Below are 16,861 nucleotides of genomic sequence, written 5' to 3'. Positions count from 1 at the left end.
ATACGCTGACAGTCCCCAAAAAAATTGATTTCACTAGTTCTGTGTTCAGTGGCTCAGCAGAGTTGATATTACATGTTACATGAAGTGTAGACACATGATAAGAGGAGGTCACATATTTGGACAGTGCAAACTGATGTGGTTGAATCCTTCAGGAAAAGCTGGAAAATGGATCATTTGGTCAAAATCATTTAGTCAAACTACCCAAAATGATGCTTATGTTTAAATGTACAAGCCATGTTAAAAATATTGGCAACAAAGTCAGGGTTAGGCAAACCTTTATTTTTTTAAACACTGCATCATGCACTCTCTGTTAGCTGAGGACAGGCTCCTATGGGCCATCAACAAGTACTGCCAGTGACAAATGAATGGATCAGTTAGTGAAACACATCCAGTAAGACACACTACTACAAACACTGGTTCAACATTACATTGGTAGCTGATGTGATGAGGTGGTGATGTCGACTAACATAAACATAATGAAATAAAAGGAGTAACAAATTACTTTCTACAGGGAGGAACTGAGTAAAGCAATATGAGTCTTTAAAAAACAAGTAACACGTATTTACATGCATTTAGTTTCTTTGAATAATGACCCGTTGCTCATCTGGTGGATGCAGTCCATTCACAGATCATCTACTCAGTTACAGGATGTGCTAAGTTCTCACTTGTCTGCTCTATTGGCTCATACAGTAACACTATGATGCAACGTTCAGCACAGACCTGAACATTTTCTCATCATCTGTTAAGGACAGATTCAAAGTCTTCATCTAACACCACAACACTTGCATTCATTCTACATGTAAGCTGGTTCAGTGATTTTCATCTAGTTCACTTTTTTGTATTTATTCTTCTTAGTGTCATGTATTTTGGGGGTTTTTTGACTGCTGTAACACGGCAGTTCTCCAACTTTGGGAATAATAAAGTATTTCTTATCTTGTGCCAAATGCCCCTTTGGTGGAATGTGCAATGTTTCACCATGTGTCAACTGGAGATGCAAAGATTAAACATTCAGCTGTGAGTTTAGTCAGAGTTATTCAGTGGTGAAAACAAACAGTAATATACACCATCAGCTCCAAACCTGTGTGCAGGTTGGGCTGTGCTCAGGGGTTTTAGTGGGCTGCAGCACTTTGATTAATAAATAATTCAATCCATGTATTTATTTTGAAGTGACAGGAAATTTCAAATGCAACATTTCAAACAGCTCAATAAATATCTGCAAACAAACATTCTGTGCAGTTTGGCGCACAATATGTCTTGCTAGCTAAATGCGCAGTTGCTGTATTTCCCAGGGAACAAACATTAATGTGTGATAATTTCCCCCTAAGAAAGGTAGTTATGAAGGACAGGGTAGGCACAGGCTAAATTCAGTAATTCCCAAAGTCCATGTGTATAAAGTTTAAAGTCATATTTTTCATTTCATGATGTTCCAAATTTTTTGGATTCAGTGAAAGTTCTGGACTGCAGAACTTCAACACCTGGACTCTTCTGCTATGAAGCCTTGATGTTTAGCACCATCTTACAGATTATGAATCAGCTGGATGGGAGCATATGTTCCTCTAAAACATGTATATACCCTTCAGCATTGATGGAGCCTTTCCAGATGTGGAAGCTGCCAGTTCCACAGACACTGGTGCACCCCCCATACCACCAGGTTTTTGAACCAAGCACTGATAACAAACTGAATGGTCTCTCTCCTCTTTCGTCCAGACAACATTTACTATTGCTGGCACAGTGATTTGGTAAAATGGTAAATGTACTGGTTCTTATATAGGGCTTTTCTACTCTACTTTGAGCACTCAAAGCACTTTATACAACATGTCTCATTCTCCAATTCATAAAAGCACTTCTTTCTACAGCTAAGTCCTTTCTAACATTCACACACAGTCATAATCCAACGGTTGTATTGGAGAGCAACTTGGGGTTCAGAATCTTGTCCAAGGATACTGGACACTGGAGCAGTGAACCATTAACCCTCCTGAGTTACAGTCACCCCCAAGTGTTCCTGAGCCCATGCAGCCCATGCAGATTTCCATGACAGAATCAGACCTGTTTTTACTGCAGTGCTGCCAGAGGGCCTGAGGATCACGGGCATCAAATACTGGTTTTCGGCCTTTTCCATGTGCAGAAATTTCAGATTCTCGTAATCTTTTGCTGATATTACATAATGTAGATGATGAGTTATTCAAAGTTGTCACATTTTTATGTTGAGGACCATTATCCTGAAATTGTTCCATAATTTGTTGACAGTTTTGTGAAGCTCTGCCCATCTTTACTTTGAGAAACTCTTCCTCTCTGAAATGGACTAAATGGTAAATGGACTAGTTCTTATATAGTGCTTTTCTACTCTGAGCACTCAAAGCGCTTATACAACACGTTTGCATTCACCCATTCATACAAACACTTCCATCTGTAGTTAAGTGCTTACTGTCAACCATTCACACTCCGATTATATATATTATATATATTCATTCCCCACTCGCCCTGCAGGCAGTCTTTGTCCTCTAAGACTGGGTCCTCTAACAGAGGCCTGGGAGCTTGATGGTCCTGTTCAGTATCTTAGCTGTTCCTATGATTGCGCTCTTCTGAACAGAGATTTTGGATGTCGTTCCTGGAATTTGATGGACCAACTCTCCCACTCTCTCAGCACACATGTTCCTGTATATTATGCCGGCCACTTGATTATGGCGTTCCATGTATGCCCTGCCTGTAAGCATTCTGCACCCTGCTGTTATGTGCTGGATTGGCTCAGGGGCATCTCTGCACAGCCTACACCTGGGGTCTTGCTTGGTATAGTAGACCCAAGCCATGATTCTGCTGCCTGAGGTACTCACTAAGCACATGATCAGTTGTGGCCATCTTCCTGATGTACTCATGGATCTTTGTTGTTTCATCTAAGACAGTGGTTCTGACACTCACTAGTCCTCGGCCTCCTTCCTTCTACTTAGCATACAGTCTCAGGGTGCTGGATTTGGGGTGAAACCCTCAATGCATGGTAAGGAACTTTCTTGTCTTGACATCAGTGGCTTCTGTCTCCTTGTTTGGCCAGCTTATTATCCCAGCATCGTATCTGATGATTGTCAGGTCGTAGATGTTGATTGCCTGGGTCTTGTTTTTCCCCCCATTCAGCTGACTCTTCAGGAATTGCCTTACTCTCTGCAGGTACTTGGTGGTTGCAGCTTTCCTAGCGGCCTCTTCATGGTTGTCCTCGATGTCTGAAAATTTGCCTTCTGGTAGTGTAATCCCCTCAGTTCTGACTGCCTTCCCCCTCATTGTTACCATCTGACTACACTTCTCCAGTCCGAATGACGTTTCAATGTCATTGATGTAGATCTGTGTGGTGTGGATCAGTGAATCAATGTCTTGTTCATTCCTGGAATACAGCTTGACGTCATCCATGTACAGAAGGTGGCTGATGTTTTCTCCATTCCTTAGTCGGTATCCGTAGCCAGTCTTGTTAGTGATCTGGCTGAGGGGATTCAGGACTATGCAGAACAGCAGTGGGGACAGAGCATCTCCTTGGTAAATCCCACACTTGATGGTGACTTGTGCAACTGGCTTAACGTTGGCCTCTAGTGTTGTTCTCCACATCCCCATTGAGTTCCTGATGAAGGTCTTAGGATCCTGTTGATCTTGTACAGTTCTTGGCATTCCAGGATCCATGAACTATACATATAGCGATAAGCTTTCTTGTGCTCATCCAGGCAGTGGGCACATTGGTCAGTCTAGTTCTTACAGTCTCGAGTGACTGCTCTATCTACCAGTAGCTGGTGTTTTATCCTTTCTAGGCCCTGCTCAGCTATTGAGCCATGTGCCTGTTCATCTTAGCTGCTATGATGCCTGACAGTAGCTCCCATGTTGTACTGAGGCAGGTTATTGGCTGGTAGTTGGATAGGACCGGTCCAATAGGTATCAGGACTGTCCAGCCTTTGGTCAGCCATTCTGGTTGTGGCTCAGCCATTAGCAGCTGGTACATTTGTGCTGCCACATTATATTATTATTGTTATACCACATTCAGACCAACACAGTGAAATTGGTTAAAACCATCTCTCTATTTGGATTAATCCATGGCCATGACCATAGACAATATAAAAGATAGACAGAGCTACTGTGGCATCACCCATTGGTTTGTTTTGAACCCAGATATGACAATGAGGGGTGGATCTGACTATGAAACCACACACTCATTGCATAATGACTTGTCAAGAATTTACAGCGGCCCCAGTAGAGACCCATTTTCTCATATCATTAGTCTCAAAGCATACTTGCCTCACTCATTTTTAGTTAGGTGTTTAGTTAACGAATTTTTAGGCAATAATGCAGAGTGAATCTACAGTATTGGCAAAGCAGAGTGAGGCGGATATCTCCATGTGGCCCAAATATTATTTAGGTCATTATGGTATGAGGTTAACGATATACTACTAAAGGACAGCAAGTCTTTTTGCAACCACAGCTATTGCCCCCTGATGGCCTTTAAAAAGAATGCAGGTTTAAGGGACTTCTGTGTTGGCTTCACTTTGCAGACAAAGAAGTTGCATCCATCTTTTATACAGTCTACGGGCATGATGGGTCATGAATATGGTCCTTGAAGCTTGGTGCCATTCAGAAAACTTAGTGGTTGTGTTGTGAAAATTGCGTGTATTAAGTAGTACTTGTCGCATGAAAAACATATTGTAAAGCCTAATAAATTGTGGTTCCCTGAAGCAGCTCCATACTGCTGACTGCATCATTCACCCCGATGGCAAAAAGGTTGCTGAGATGAGCTTCCAAAAGCCCATCAGTAAATGTTCCAACTCTGGTAGAACTCAGATCCATAGATCAGTCATTTCTTTGGAACGAGGGATTAAAATGAGACATTTAAAGACAAAATCAATGACCTGCACACAATAAAAGCACAGATTCACCATTAAATGTCCACAAAAGAACCTGCTATGACTCCCAAAGTGACCGTCAGACCTAATGTTCATTACTGACAAAGTGCCTCATAGTGCCTCTTGAAAGGAAAGAAGCCAGTGTGCTATCATGTTTTAAGACTGAACACTGACAGAAGAGTTGTTTGAAAAGTGTTTCATCATCTGCACCATAGGAAACCACTTGGTGTAAGGCATATGGAGCTCATCCGTATCTAGTACATGCAAGAAGGATCATTACAGCATTTCGTCCGGAAAACTAGAACACGAAAAGCCTGTTAGAAGAATATTAGGAGATATGATGAGCGAGCGGAATCGCTGTTATTGCAAATCCAAGCAGCTGTGTTTGTGCGCGGCACAGACGCGCGATAGAGACAGATGGAGAGGTCTATCCTATTCAGTGGAACGGTTCCCAAAATAACACCGAAAAAAAAAAACCGCGCACTTTAATCAGGGCTACGTTTTCGTAGAGAATTGAATCCGACTATAGCCCACAGTACACGCATTTCCACACTCAGCTCCTCCGTGTTTCAACGCCGTAAAGCAGCGGCTTGTTTACAGAGTTTAGGTGTCAGCACGCGAACGCATCACCAGCCCTTCAAACACTGTTCTGTCCGCGTTTCACTCATTCGTTCACAAACACAAAGCTTCACACGGACACACAACAACATGCACAAAACACTGACTGAAGTGGCCACACAGCAGCGCCAGCCTCAGCGACACCGCCGCTCGGTGTTACCTGCTAATGATCACAGCTCCTTTGTACATGACTGAAAAGGTTGGCATGTTGACATGGAGCCCGGATCTCCGGTGAGACAGACGGACGGTCGGTCGCAGCTTTCAGGATTCAGTCAGCAGCCACATGATGGTCTGTCCGCACAGGCACTAATTCCAGTTAGGCAGCCTGTGCGCTCCACACATCTCCACCTACAGCCACACGTTTAATCTCTTACATAACTAAAGTCGGCGAAAATTAAAAAAACTGTGAGGCTGGAACTGATTCAGTGGTTTATCTCACACATTCCTCACCCTACCTGTCAGCTCGCTCTTCCTGTTGCAATGCAATGAATTTATTTGTTGCTTCAGCGAATCTGTTGTTACTCTCAGTGGGTGTTTGTGTTACTTTGCCGGCCTGGATGTTTCATTTTATCTCATTAGAGTTGAACATTATTTAACCATATCTCGGCATTGTGTCTGAATCTACATTTGTTTACCCACAGCTTCTTTTGTATGATTTTATTTTCATTTCTGAGACGATATTGGGCATTACACTAACAAGTGCTTGTTTGAGCCAAAGAGAAGTGAAGCAGAGGGGCTTAGAAGCCTTTAAACACATTAATGCATAAGTGCCCTGCTCTCCATTTAGAAACTGCAATTTAATCCCCAGCTCACATTCATCACTCTGCCTTTGTTATGTGTTATTCAAGCATTGTGTTTTACTGCTGCCCATTCAGGAGCTCTTAAAATGATTATTCTCTGTCACTCATTAATTTACTATTCATTTTGGAACACTGATGTTACACCTAAATGTAAAGTTCCCATAACACCATCTGAGCTCAGTGTTTCAGTTATGTTCTGTTTAGGTTGAAGGTGGGCTGCTTGCAATTACTGAATACATAATTGCTGAAAATAATTTCATGCAAATGCAAAATAAATCAGTCAAATGGAGGTGAAGAGACTCAGTGTGTGAGGGGCTGCACGCTGCAGGTTTCACAACACTGTTCTGTCATTGTGTCACAGTTCAAACTGCTCCAAAGGACCAATCACAGACAGATGTGTTTCCCTGCCACTGCACTACAGCTGATGAAAATGAACGGCTGCTCATCTGCAAACCTGCCCGTGTTTCACTGAGCTCAGTGTTACAGTAAACTTACAGATGTGGGAGCACTCCACTGGACAATCTGTGGTTTCTTTTTCAATCATTTGGTGTTTAACTTTTCTAAATCTGTGGTGCTATTTTCAGTAAATAAGTTATATTTACTGATAGGTACAAGTAGAAGAAGAATGTAACAACTGGAGGTTTTTAAAAGTAATCAGTACCTTTGGCTTCATCTTATAATGTAGAAGGAAAAATCATTTCCTCTAAAACATCCTCATTACATAAATGTACCTCAAAGACACTTAATAATTAAAAAATACATATCTCCCACTGGTAAGTAATTCCAGTGACTGAACATTATACCCTAAATGTAAAAACAAATGCATGGTGAGAGATGGGAAATACACCATCATTTGTGGGCTGGATAATGAAGTGCTATCCCAAAATAAAGCTACTGAATAATGATGTAAAGCAGCAGTTTTAAATACAACAATAACAGCTTAAGCCTTCAACATCTCAGGATACTTGGAAGAGGTCCAAGCAGACTAAAGCTTCACTGTGTACAAACAACAGAAAACTGTAGTTTCAAGTCAAGCAAAATACACAGAAACATTTCCTGGACCCTCACATCAGCTCAGCAGTCCCTGACCTGCAGGTGAGCATCTGAAGCCTGAGCCACTGTACAACAGCTGATAACATACCTGGCAAAACCCAGAGGCACCTTCAGCCTTTGAAGCATGTCTCTGATTTGGTGGGAAAGCCTGAATGTTAGAGTCTGGTTGTTAACATAGGCTCTGCATATTTCCAGTCATGATGCACTGCAGCTGCCAAGCAGACATGGAGCATGCCAACTGATGGAGAGATGATAAGCTTATGGCAAAAAGATAATGCACACAAATCCATATGGCACCAGCATGTGCTAAATATAGGCCTCTGTAAGAAGGCTATTCAGATATTCCAAACCGCAAGCATGCGCGCACACACGCGTGCGCAGGTGAAGAGAAAAGAGGCGGAGCCATTACAGAGACAGTGAACTCAGGTGGCATGAAAGAAAACGTTTTTCTAGCATCCAAAAGAGCAGCGCTTGTGTCGTGATGCCCCAGTCCTCCTGGACCAACTCGCCTCTTTCTCCTCTTTATCTCTCTCTCTGACACTATTTGTGTATATTTGTCAGTGTGAATGTGTGTGTGCGTTCCAGAGGCAGAGTTTTTCGTGGGATCTCCACCCTTTGGTCACACCTGGGCCATACGCCTAATTACCTACCTGGGAGTTGTTGAACTGATTTTGCCCTCCCACAAAAGAGTGGAGCATGTTTACTCACCTGTGTCTCTCTCTGCCTAAAATCAGCACCTGTGGGAGAAAGCTGGTGAGGTGGATTCCTTGTTATTGCAAGAAACTGCAAATAAACATTTCTTCACAGCTCTACCCACTGTGCTCCGTGTCTGTGCAGAGCTCCACAAGTGTTCCTGTGATCACTGATCAATGATCAATCAGCTCCAACATGAAGAAGAGAACTCTGTAGCTGCTCCATCACCACTGTTTGTTTCACAGATACAGAAGTTACAATAAAATATGCAGATGAACTCACAATTTAGTCTGACACCATATTTAAATCAGGCAGCTGAAGCCTGACAGCAGCCATCCTGCTTTATATGGCAATGATACCTGCAACAAGCAGGGCGGCGATAAAGGGGGGCATGGAGTATATGAGTCCATGTTTATTTCAAGGCTTTAGATACATTATTTAGCAGATTTAGATTCATATAAAATATAAATAAAATATTTACATTTAAAAATATAAAATCAAACTTTTTTCTGTAGGCCAGTAAAATATACATGGGGCCACTGAGCTGGGGCTGTTGGGTTGTACAGTGAATTATTATTAACATTAACTAACCCTGGGCACCTCCTGGGTGAGATGTCTGAGGTGTGTCCTACCAGGAGGAGGCCCAGGGTGTCATGGACCTGGGCTGTTTGCCCAGCGCTTTGTGTATTTTCTTCCTTGGTGTTGTGTTAGTGTATTCTGTTGTTTGCTCCTGGTTTCGATTCCTGGCTTATTATTTGGTTGTGGGTTATTTTTGTGTTTCAGGTTGTGCTGGTGGCTTTGTATTTGTGTTTATAGTTTATCCTCTGCCCTTGTGTCAAGTTCATGTGTCCTAGTCCTGGTCTTTGTGTTTAGTTACTTCCTGTTTTATTTTGGTGTGTTGTTGGTCTTTGTGCGGTGTGTCTAGTTTATTTCCTGTGTCTCCCTCCCAGGTCTTCCCTTTTGTCTCGTTACCTGTGTGGATATTTTCTCCCTTTGTTCCTTGTCGTGTTGTTGTTTCCATCATGGTGGAGTGTCTGTTTTTCCATGTCTCACCCTGAAGGTTCATGTCTTGGATTATGTGCCTTGTCTTTCTCCTGAAAGGAGCATGCTGGAGAGATTAAATCTCTCAGCTGACCTGGGAATGCCTCAGTGTTCCCTGGATAAGTTAAGATTCAAGAATTCAAAAGCTTTTATTGTCATTCTTCTCACGTGACAGGAATGAAATTCAGATTCTGAGGTTCCTCCAGTGCAAGTTACAAAAGAAACTATGTGCAGTGTAAATTTACAGATAGGCCAATTTAAGAAAATAGAATAACTATAAATTAAGAAAAGTGGCCTGGTACCTGAGCAGTTTGCGCATCATATTGTCATGTGGTGCTTAAATACTTGCATTGCACAGACCGTGGTTTTAATGCGTGTGAATATTGTCAGTATTCTGATTTTGAGCAGAGTTTGTGAGTCTGACAGCTTCAGGATAGAAGCTGTTTCCCAGCCTGGTTGAACTCTGATGCTGTGTAATCTACGACCTGAGGGGAGTGGGGAGAACAGTCTGTGGGTGGGGGGAAGGGGTCCCTGATTATGCTGGAGGCCTTGCTCCTGCATCTGCTGGCATAGATGTCCTCAGTTGTGCAGGTGCTGCCGGTGATATGAAGCTAAAGGCCCTGGGACCCGACCCCGGATAAGCAGAAGAAAATGAATGGATGGATTACTTCTTAACATAAATGTACACCATTTTCTGCAGCAGGAAATGTTGCACCAAAGCACAGGACAAACCTCAGCTCTGAGAATGCTGATATGCTGTTCTTCATGCTCCTTTAAAGGCTCACAGATACACATACTGACTCAGTCACTGGCACACTTAAACATGCAGACACACACACAGAAACACCAAATTTACATCATCCATGAGATACAACACTGTCAGAACTCTTTTTTTTGCTTCCTTCTGATGTAAGAAAGAGTGATGGCTGTTTAATGCCTTAGTTTAGGTTATATCTACCTTATTGTGTTCGATATTACTGCGCTTGTGATTATTTATTTTCGCATTTAAGGAAATGTTTTCTTCAAAAAGTATAATTTTAATATGGCGCATGAAAACACTGCAGGTTCTAAAATGGAAGCAGTTCATTTTGAAAGACCTGTGCTTTTTCTCTTTTGAGTATTTATTACTGTTCATTAATGAGGCAAAAGTTTTTCTTGTTCAGTTACTCGATTAATTAATGGAATAATTGATAGAATAATCGATTACTAACATAATGGCTAGCTGGAGTATAATAAATACATTCAACAGTGTCACATAGTGATGTGTCGGTCGCGAACGATCCGGCTCTAAGAGCCGGCTCTTTGAAGTGAACGTCGGGAGCCGGCTCCTGATAGTGAGCCGTGTCTTTTTTCTTTTCGTTCGTTTTTTTTTTTTTTTTTTTGTGGAAGCCGCACGTGATTGGTTAAGATGAATGGTACCATATGATCGTCTACACTGAGCGGGAGGGGAGGGTCCACGGACACACTGTGCAGTGAGTAAACAAACACCAGAGAGGGAGGGGCTCCTGCAAAATTTACTCGGAGACAGGAAAGAGTCAGAGGAAGTTGCGCGTTACATTGAGGCTACACGCGGGAACTGTGAGGAAAGTGAGTGACAGAAAGCGTAGCAAAGACTGGACACATTTTAACCTTATACCTCCAAACATGTCGAACGAGACACAGCGTACTTCAAAAGTGCCGGCGTTTGCGGACTTCCGGTCACAAATACCGTAACACCACTACATGATTGTGAAGTGTAATTTCTGAGCTTTCAGGAACCGTTTAAATTTTTGCGATAGCACGAATGGTCGAGGAGTTAAGGTGAAAAGCCAGCTGATCAAGTTCCTTTGACCAGCTGACTCTGCAGTGAGAGGCTATGTCTTAATCAGCTGTTCGGGTCTTGTAAGGTCAGGAAACCCGCGATTCAGCAGCGATCGCCTGGCGTTAAAGGATTATTCTGATAGAGTGTAGACTGCAAATTTAAAATTGAATATCGAGCAGGCTGCACAAACAACCTACATAGGTATACTGTATACAAACTGTTCATCCCTCAGTGTAATTAGAGGAACAAAACAGGGCAGGTCATCAGGCAGGAGAAACAGGATCACCTTCTCAAAGGCCCTTGTTTTTTCTGATTTCCAATCTTTTGTTTTATAATTTGTATTTGGAGCACTCTATTATATGTTGAGTATATAAAGAAATGTTTGATATAGGCCTAATGTATGTTTTTACATTAGTAATTCATTTTACACTTTTTTTTTTTATTAAAATCTAAGGAGCCATTTGGGAGCCTAAAGAGCCGGCTCTTCTTTGGGAGCCGAGCCTAAAGAGCCGGCTCTCTGAAAAGAGCCGAAATTCCCATCACTAGTGTCACAGGATCTGATTAAGGATTTTGGTGTTAGAAGATTTTTTACTGCTGAATCTATCAGCTTTTAATTAAAAAATATGCCGTTATTCAGAGTGACAGTAGAGCTACTGTAAAAACTGTTAAAAACCATCAAACCAATGACTTGTCTAAACCCAAGACAAAGTTTCTGGTGTTTTCCAGCTGTTGGGATTAAAAGAAGCTGGAGGCCTTCCAGGCCCTTACCTAACCCAGAAGTCTTGTACTGACTCCAGAGACAGGCTTTGGGAGCACAGATGTAAGCTCGGCTAATACTTGACTGCTATGGTAGCCAACTTGTCTCCACTGTCAACTCAGTTGTAGTGCTGGGTTACATGTAACAAAGAAAAGCAAGGAAAGGAACAACGGAAAGAAGGAAATTAATTGAGAAATTTTGAAACCTGAGATTTGTTTCCAGAAAGAAAGGTAGCACCTCCAGTTCTTCAGAGCGCGCACAATGCAAGACTTGACAGTCATAGAAACACTGTGTCCTGTACATGCCTTACAATAAAAAACAAAGACACACAGTTACACTACTGATCCTGGTAAGAACAGTGGAAAATGTTGACTGATTAAAGTAAGTGATCATGGTTATCGGGCCTGGCCATAAACACGTCTCTCAGATGGCTTTTTCCCAGCTGCACACAGAGTGCAGAGAGGCAGCTGAACAGCTGTGCCATACTTTACTACCACATCGGATTTGTGGCCAAGTCGCACATCTAAGCCATATATGAGCTTCACTGCTCACTTCATTAAGACAGTACTGCATTTTTTGTGACTTTGTAAATGTTTCATTTATTTACTTTTTTGCCTTGTAGCACCATCGACCACAGCTGAGTGATTATGTCACTTTTGTTATGTTCCCCTATGTATTATATAGGCTGTGTGCAGTATGGGCTTTTGTTATATATATATATTAGGGGTGGGACTTTAACGCGTTAATTTCGATTAATTAATTACGGGGAAATTAACGCGTTAAAAATTTTAACGCATTTTAATCGCACTTTGCACCGTGGAACGTTTCTCAGTGCACGAGTTCCCGGCATACAGATTATATCGACGCACAATGTCCAAATTAGGGGCCGCATCCTGCGAAGGACCCGGCCCACGTCTTTCGCAGCCCACGAACACCACAAAGGCCGGAAGTGAGCAGCTAGCCTTCATATCAGCTGCCGTCACCTCTGCGTAGCTCATGTCGCCTAGCAACCGTGAGTGCGAAGCACAGCTGTGTAAAAGCAGCTGTTAAACAGAGAACGAACTTTTTCTCCTTTTTGTGGTTTAATTTTAAGTCTTTAATTCAAAATAAGCTGTTAAAACAAGCATAACACATTTCAACATCAAGGAATACAGCTGAGAGCATGATTAATTTCCAACTATAACAAGTGAGACATTAATGTTGAATAAAACTATCCAGTTATGATGCTTAACTTTAATTTCAGGAGTTTGCTTATCACAGGAGCACTTCCACCCTTTGTTGGTCTGTGTAGCAGACTGGTGGGAAAATAAACAAAATTTTGAAGTTTAAGCTTATGTATATTGATTTATTCATCAACCAAACTTAAATTAATATTTATCATGTTAAATATTGAAATGTGATTAAAATGCGATTAATTTTGATTAATTAATTACAAAGCTTGTAATTAATTCGATTAATTTTTTTAATCGAGTCCCACCCCTAATATATATATATATATATATATATATATATATATATATATATATATATATATATATATATATTTGTAAATTATTTAAAATACAGTTGTATAATGTTCTACACTACATTTAACCTTCTTAACTTCTGTCAGAAAATAAATAATATTTAAACCAAATGTAACCTTATACCTTCACATACCATTTAGGAGTGAAAAGGAACCTTTAAGCTTGACAGAAATAGTGATTTGCTTTATATTCTGATATACAAAGAGCAGTCTGAGAGCACATCACTCTCAGACTGCTGGCTTACTTGTGGTTCCTCGGATACTTAAGAGTAGAATGGGAGGCAGAGCCTTCAGCTTTCAGGCCCCTCTTCTGTGGAACCAGCTCCCAGCTTGGATTCAGGAGACAGACCCTGTTGGAATTATGGTATGAATTCCATCCTGTTTATTATGAATTATCATATCTTCTGTTTGTATGTTTTTTATAAGTTGTTTTACGTACATATGATACTGTTGTTTTTATGTTTGAAATGGAAACACGTGGTGACATTTCTTAAAGAGGACGTTGTAGTTACCTGCAGGCTGTTTCAAGCCTACAGAACACACATAGGATACGTGTCTCACATACGCCATGTTACGTATGCACATTCCACAGTATACTTACGACCATATATGGTAAGGAAAAAGCCAAGAATGTTGTTTATTACATGCTGTAAACTGCGTTTGGTGTAACCCATGTGATCTTATTGTGAAAGTCTGAATAAAAACTCTGCGCAGGAAGCCGTCCCTTGGGACAGATAACTTCTGCTCAGCCGCGTGCTGAGTTCAAGGAACGGATCTCTCCTCCTTGCCGCAAGTAAAAAAGACTTTTGTGTTTGTTCTCTGAGTTATTAAATTGATCTGAACCTATCAGACACCCTCTCTATTTTTAAGATTAGGCTTAAAACTTTCCTTCATGATAAAGCTATATTGCAATAGGCCTATGGGTGCTGGGGGGTGTGATGACCAAAGTAATGCCATCCAGAGTAAGTATCTGGTTAGACATCATGTTTCTAAGATTTGCGGGGCCGAGTACAAGAACTTCAGTTTGATCTGAATTTAGAAGCAGGAAATTAGAGGTCATCCAGGCCTTAATGTCTTTAAGACATTCCTGCAGTTTAACTAATTGATGGCTTCATGGATAGATAAAGCTGGGTATCATCTGCATAGCAATGAAATTGTACTGCCTAAGGAAGCATATATAATGTAAATTAAATTGGTCCTACTACAGAACACTGTGGAACTAAGAGGAAGAGGAGGAACCCAGTGCTAAGAGGAAGATGGTGTTTTCGTGTTCGTTGTCCAAGTCACTGTGTTTTACTACTTCTCCATCGTGGCTACTTTGTAGGAAGCACATTTACACCCAGCGTTGTAGTCAAGACCACCTAACCTGAGAACAAGACAAGACCAAGACCAGTACCTGACGCTATATGACCCAATAAAATGTCAAACATGATCAAAATCACTTCTCAAATTGATCTGAAAGATCCACATTCCCACAAAATCACCTAGATATTAAACACTCAGAGCAGAAATAAATGTAACCATCTTTATTTAATACTCCTGGGTGACTTCCATCATTTATCACAGAATTAAAACAATTATTCATAGTTCATCACAATAGTCTTAACTGTTCTCTGCCTTTCATAAACAATACATAAATTTATGTTGTTTTTAAACCAACAACAATCTTTGTTGTCATTCACTCCTTGTGTATGTGCTGCTCAATGTAGTGTTGTGCGATACTTCAAGATTTGGTATCAATTCAATGCCAAGTAAATACAGGGCCAGTATCACCGATACTGATACCGATACTTTTTAATAATTATGAAGAATTTCCATGAAGTTTAACTGGTTTGAGATTTTTGTTCCTTTGGATCATTAATTAGTTAAAACCCAGGATAGAATTGGGCAAAGTTTATAGGTAAGTAGAAAATACTTTTTCAAAATAAAAGTTATTGTTCTGAAACAATACAAATTAACAAAGCAATTTTCCCCATAGATTGATGTCTGGATTTTTTTTTTTTCGTAACTGAAGTGTACAAAATCATCACTCAAGAACAAATGTGAACTTTTTTCTTAAATAAACAAGTTGTACAAATTTAAATTTGCTTTAAATGTTTTATAGCAAATTCCTTTTTTCCCAAGTAAAATATGTTATGAGTCACATGACAGTATAACAAAACACTGTGGGGAGGGGAGGACAAAGTGTGCCTCCTCTGTGCTGTGACAGGAGCGACACTTAGACAGTCAGCTCGCATCTTTGATGAAACCGCAGCACTGCATACAGGAGAGAAACTGAAGCCAAAGTATCGATCTCATTACACTGATATTGATCAATACCAATACCAAAGTTGGTATTGATATTATCGATATTAGGATCGATCTGCCCACCACTAGCTCAATGTACTAATGGCGGAGAAACAGCTTACTTATCTGCTGACATTGGTAGCCATGGAAACTACAGGGTTCTAGCAAGAAATATTTTTCAGCCCAGCGCTAACGCTAATACTAATTAGTAAGCTAATGCTAACCACTAAATGCCACTCCCACTTGTTAACGATGTTACTGGAAATCACCTCAGAAGCCTAGGCAGTAATCACAGTCTTTGTGGACATGTAGTTACATTTCTCGAGGTGCATGTCAGGTTAGGCTCAGAGAGGATTTTCAGTTATGTATGTAGGACCAATGCAGAACTCTAAATCAAGTCTTATCAGATCGATAGAATGATAAGCTTTGCATATAAACCAGAAAAATTACATTTACATATCAAGCACCTAATGTGTCCCAGAGTGCCGTTTCCTTCCACTAATGTGTTTGCAAAAATCACATAAAAAGCATACACAACAAAAACATAATCCAGATTTTTTAACAGTCAGCTGCTAAAAGCATTTCCTACATTTGAATATCAGCCACCACGTTGTGAGCATAAACTATCGCGTTTTTAATCCAACAACAGGAAGTGACATCTTGGTGGGAACTGTCGTTTTTATTCTTGAAGGCCTTTCACAGCTCCACTGGTGCTGAAAACTGTTTGATTAAGGCTTTCTGAATACAAGTAGGGCTGCACCTATCGATTATTTTAGTAATCAAATATTCTCTTTATTACTCCACCAATTAATCAAGTAATTGGATAAGAAATAATTTTTCATTTTAACAATTCATCAGCATATTTTAACTTCTGTACTGCAGATGTTTCTCTGTGTGAAACAAACAGCAGTGGATGGAGCAGCTACAAAGTTCTCTTTTCTTCATGTTGCTGATCAGGTGGTTGATGAAGGACCTCCAGCTGTTTCCCAGTAAAGGTTTTAATGTTGGTTACAGGAACAAGAACTCCTTTCGCTCCACGTGAGCTCACGTTGCTACTTTTCCACCGCCGAGGTGCCGGTGCTCGTGCCACTACTGGTGCTGGTTTCAATGAACCGGCGAAACACATAAGAACGCGCTTCGTGAACCGCTCCTTTACATATGAGTGTGGGAGAACACGCTCCCCTTTCTTGTGCTGCGAACACACTTTACGGTGCAAACCAAACTACTGCAGCATCTGTGTGCAGCACAGAGGTAAACACAGACAGATTACGAGCAAGACGACAAGTACGCACTTTGCGTCAATAAATTTGTGTCGAGGAATTTTAATAATCGAATTGAGTTACTCCAAGGATCATTGCAGCCCTAAAATTTGCATTAAATTTTTAGTTTGTGTATCAAATACATGAAGGTTGGTATTTA

General features: G+C 40.9%; 1 protein-coding gene across 5 annotated transcripts in view; it reads right to left on the bottom strand.

Moving 5' to 3' along the window:
• The window catches only part of LOC115777632 (syntaxin-binding protein 4), a 142,980-nt gene that overhangs the window by 83,505 nt on the left and 42,614 nt on the right, over positions 1–16,861 (bottom strand). Inside the window, exon 1 of one of the 5 annotated variants that reach the window (XM_030725559.1) lies at positions 7,428–7,582. The exons of 3 other annotated variants lie outside the window; for them this stretch is intronic. In XM_030725559.1, coding sequence (XP_030581419.1) covers positions 7,428–7,465 — 38 coding nt within the window. In that variant the 5' untranslated portion in view covers positions 7,466–7,582. Of the gene's footprint in view, positions 1–5,646; positions 5,805–7,427; positions 7,583–16,861 lie in introns of those variants that run through there. One more of the 5 variants, XM_030725558.1, reaches the window with a different exon arrangement.

This window comes from Archocentrus centrarchus, unplaced genomic scaffold (assembly GCF_007364275.1).
Source record: "Archocentrus centrarchus isolate MPI-CPG fArcCen1 unplaced genomic scaffold, fArcCen1 scaffold_58_ctg1, whole genome shotgun sequence".
Taxonomy (NCBI): domain Eukaryota; kingdom Metazoa; phylum Chordata; class Actinopteri; order Cichliformes; family Cichlidae; genus Archocentrus; species Archocentrus centrarchus.
The sequence above is the reverse complement of the archived record's forward strand: the minus strand, read 5'-3'. Positions and strand labels throughout refer to the sequence as shown.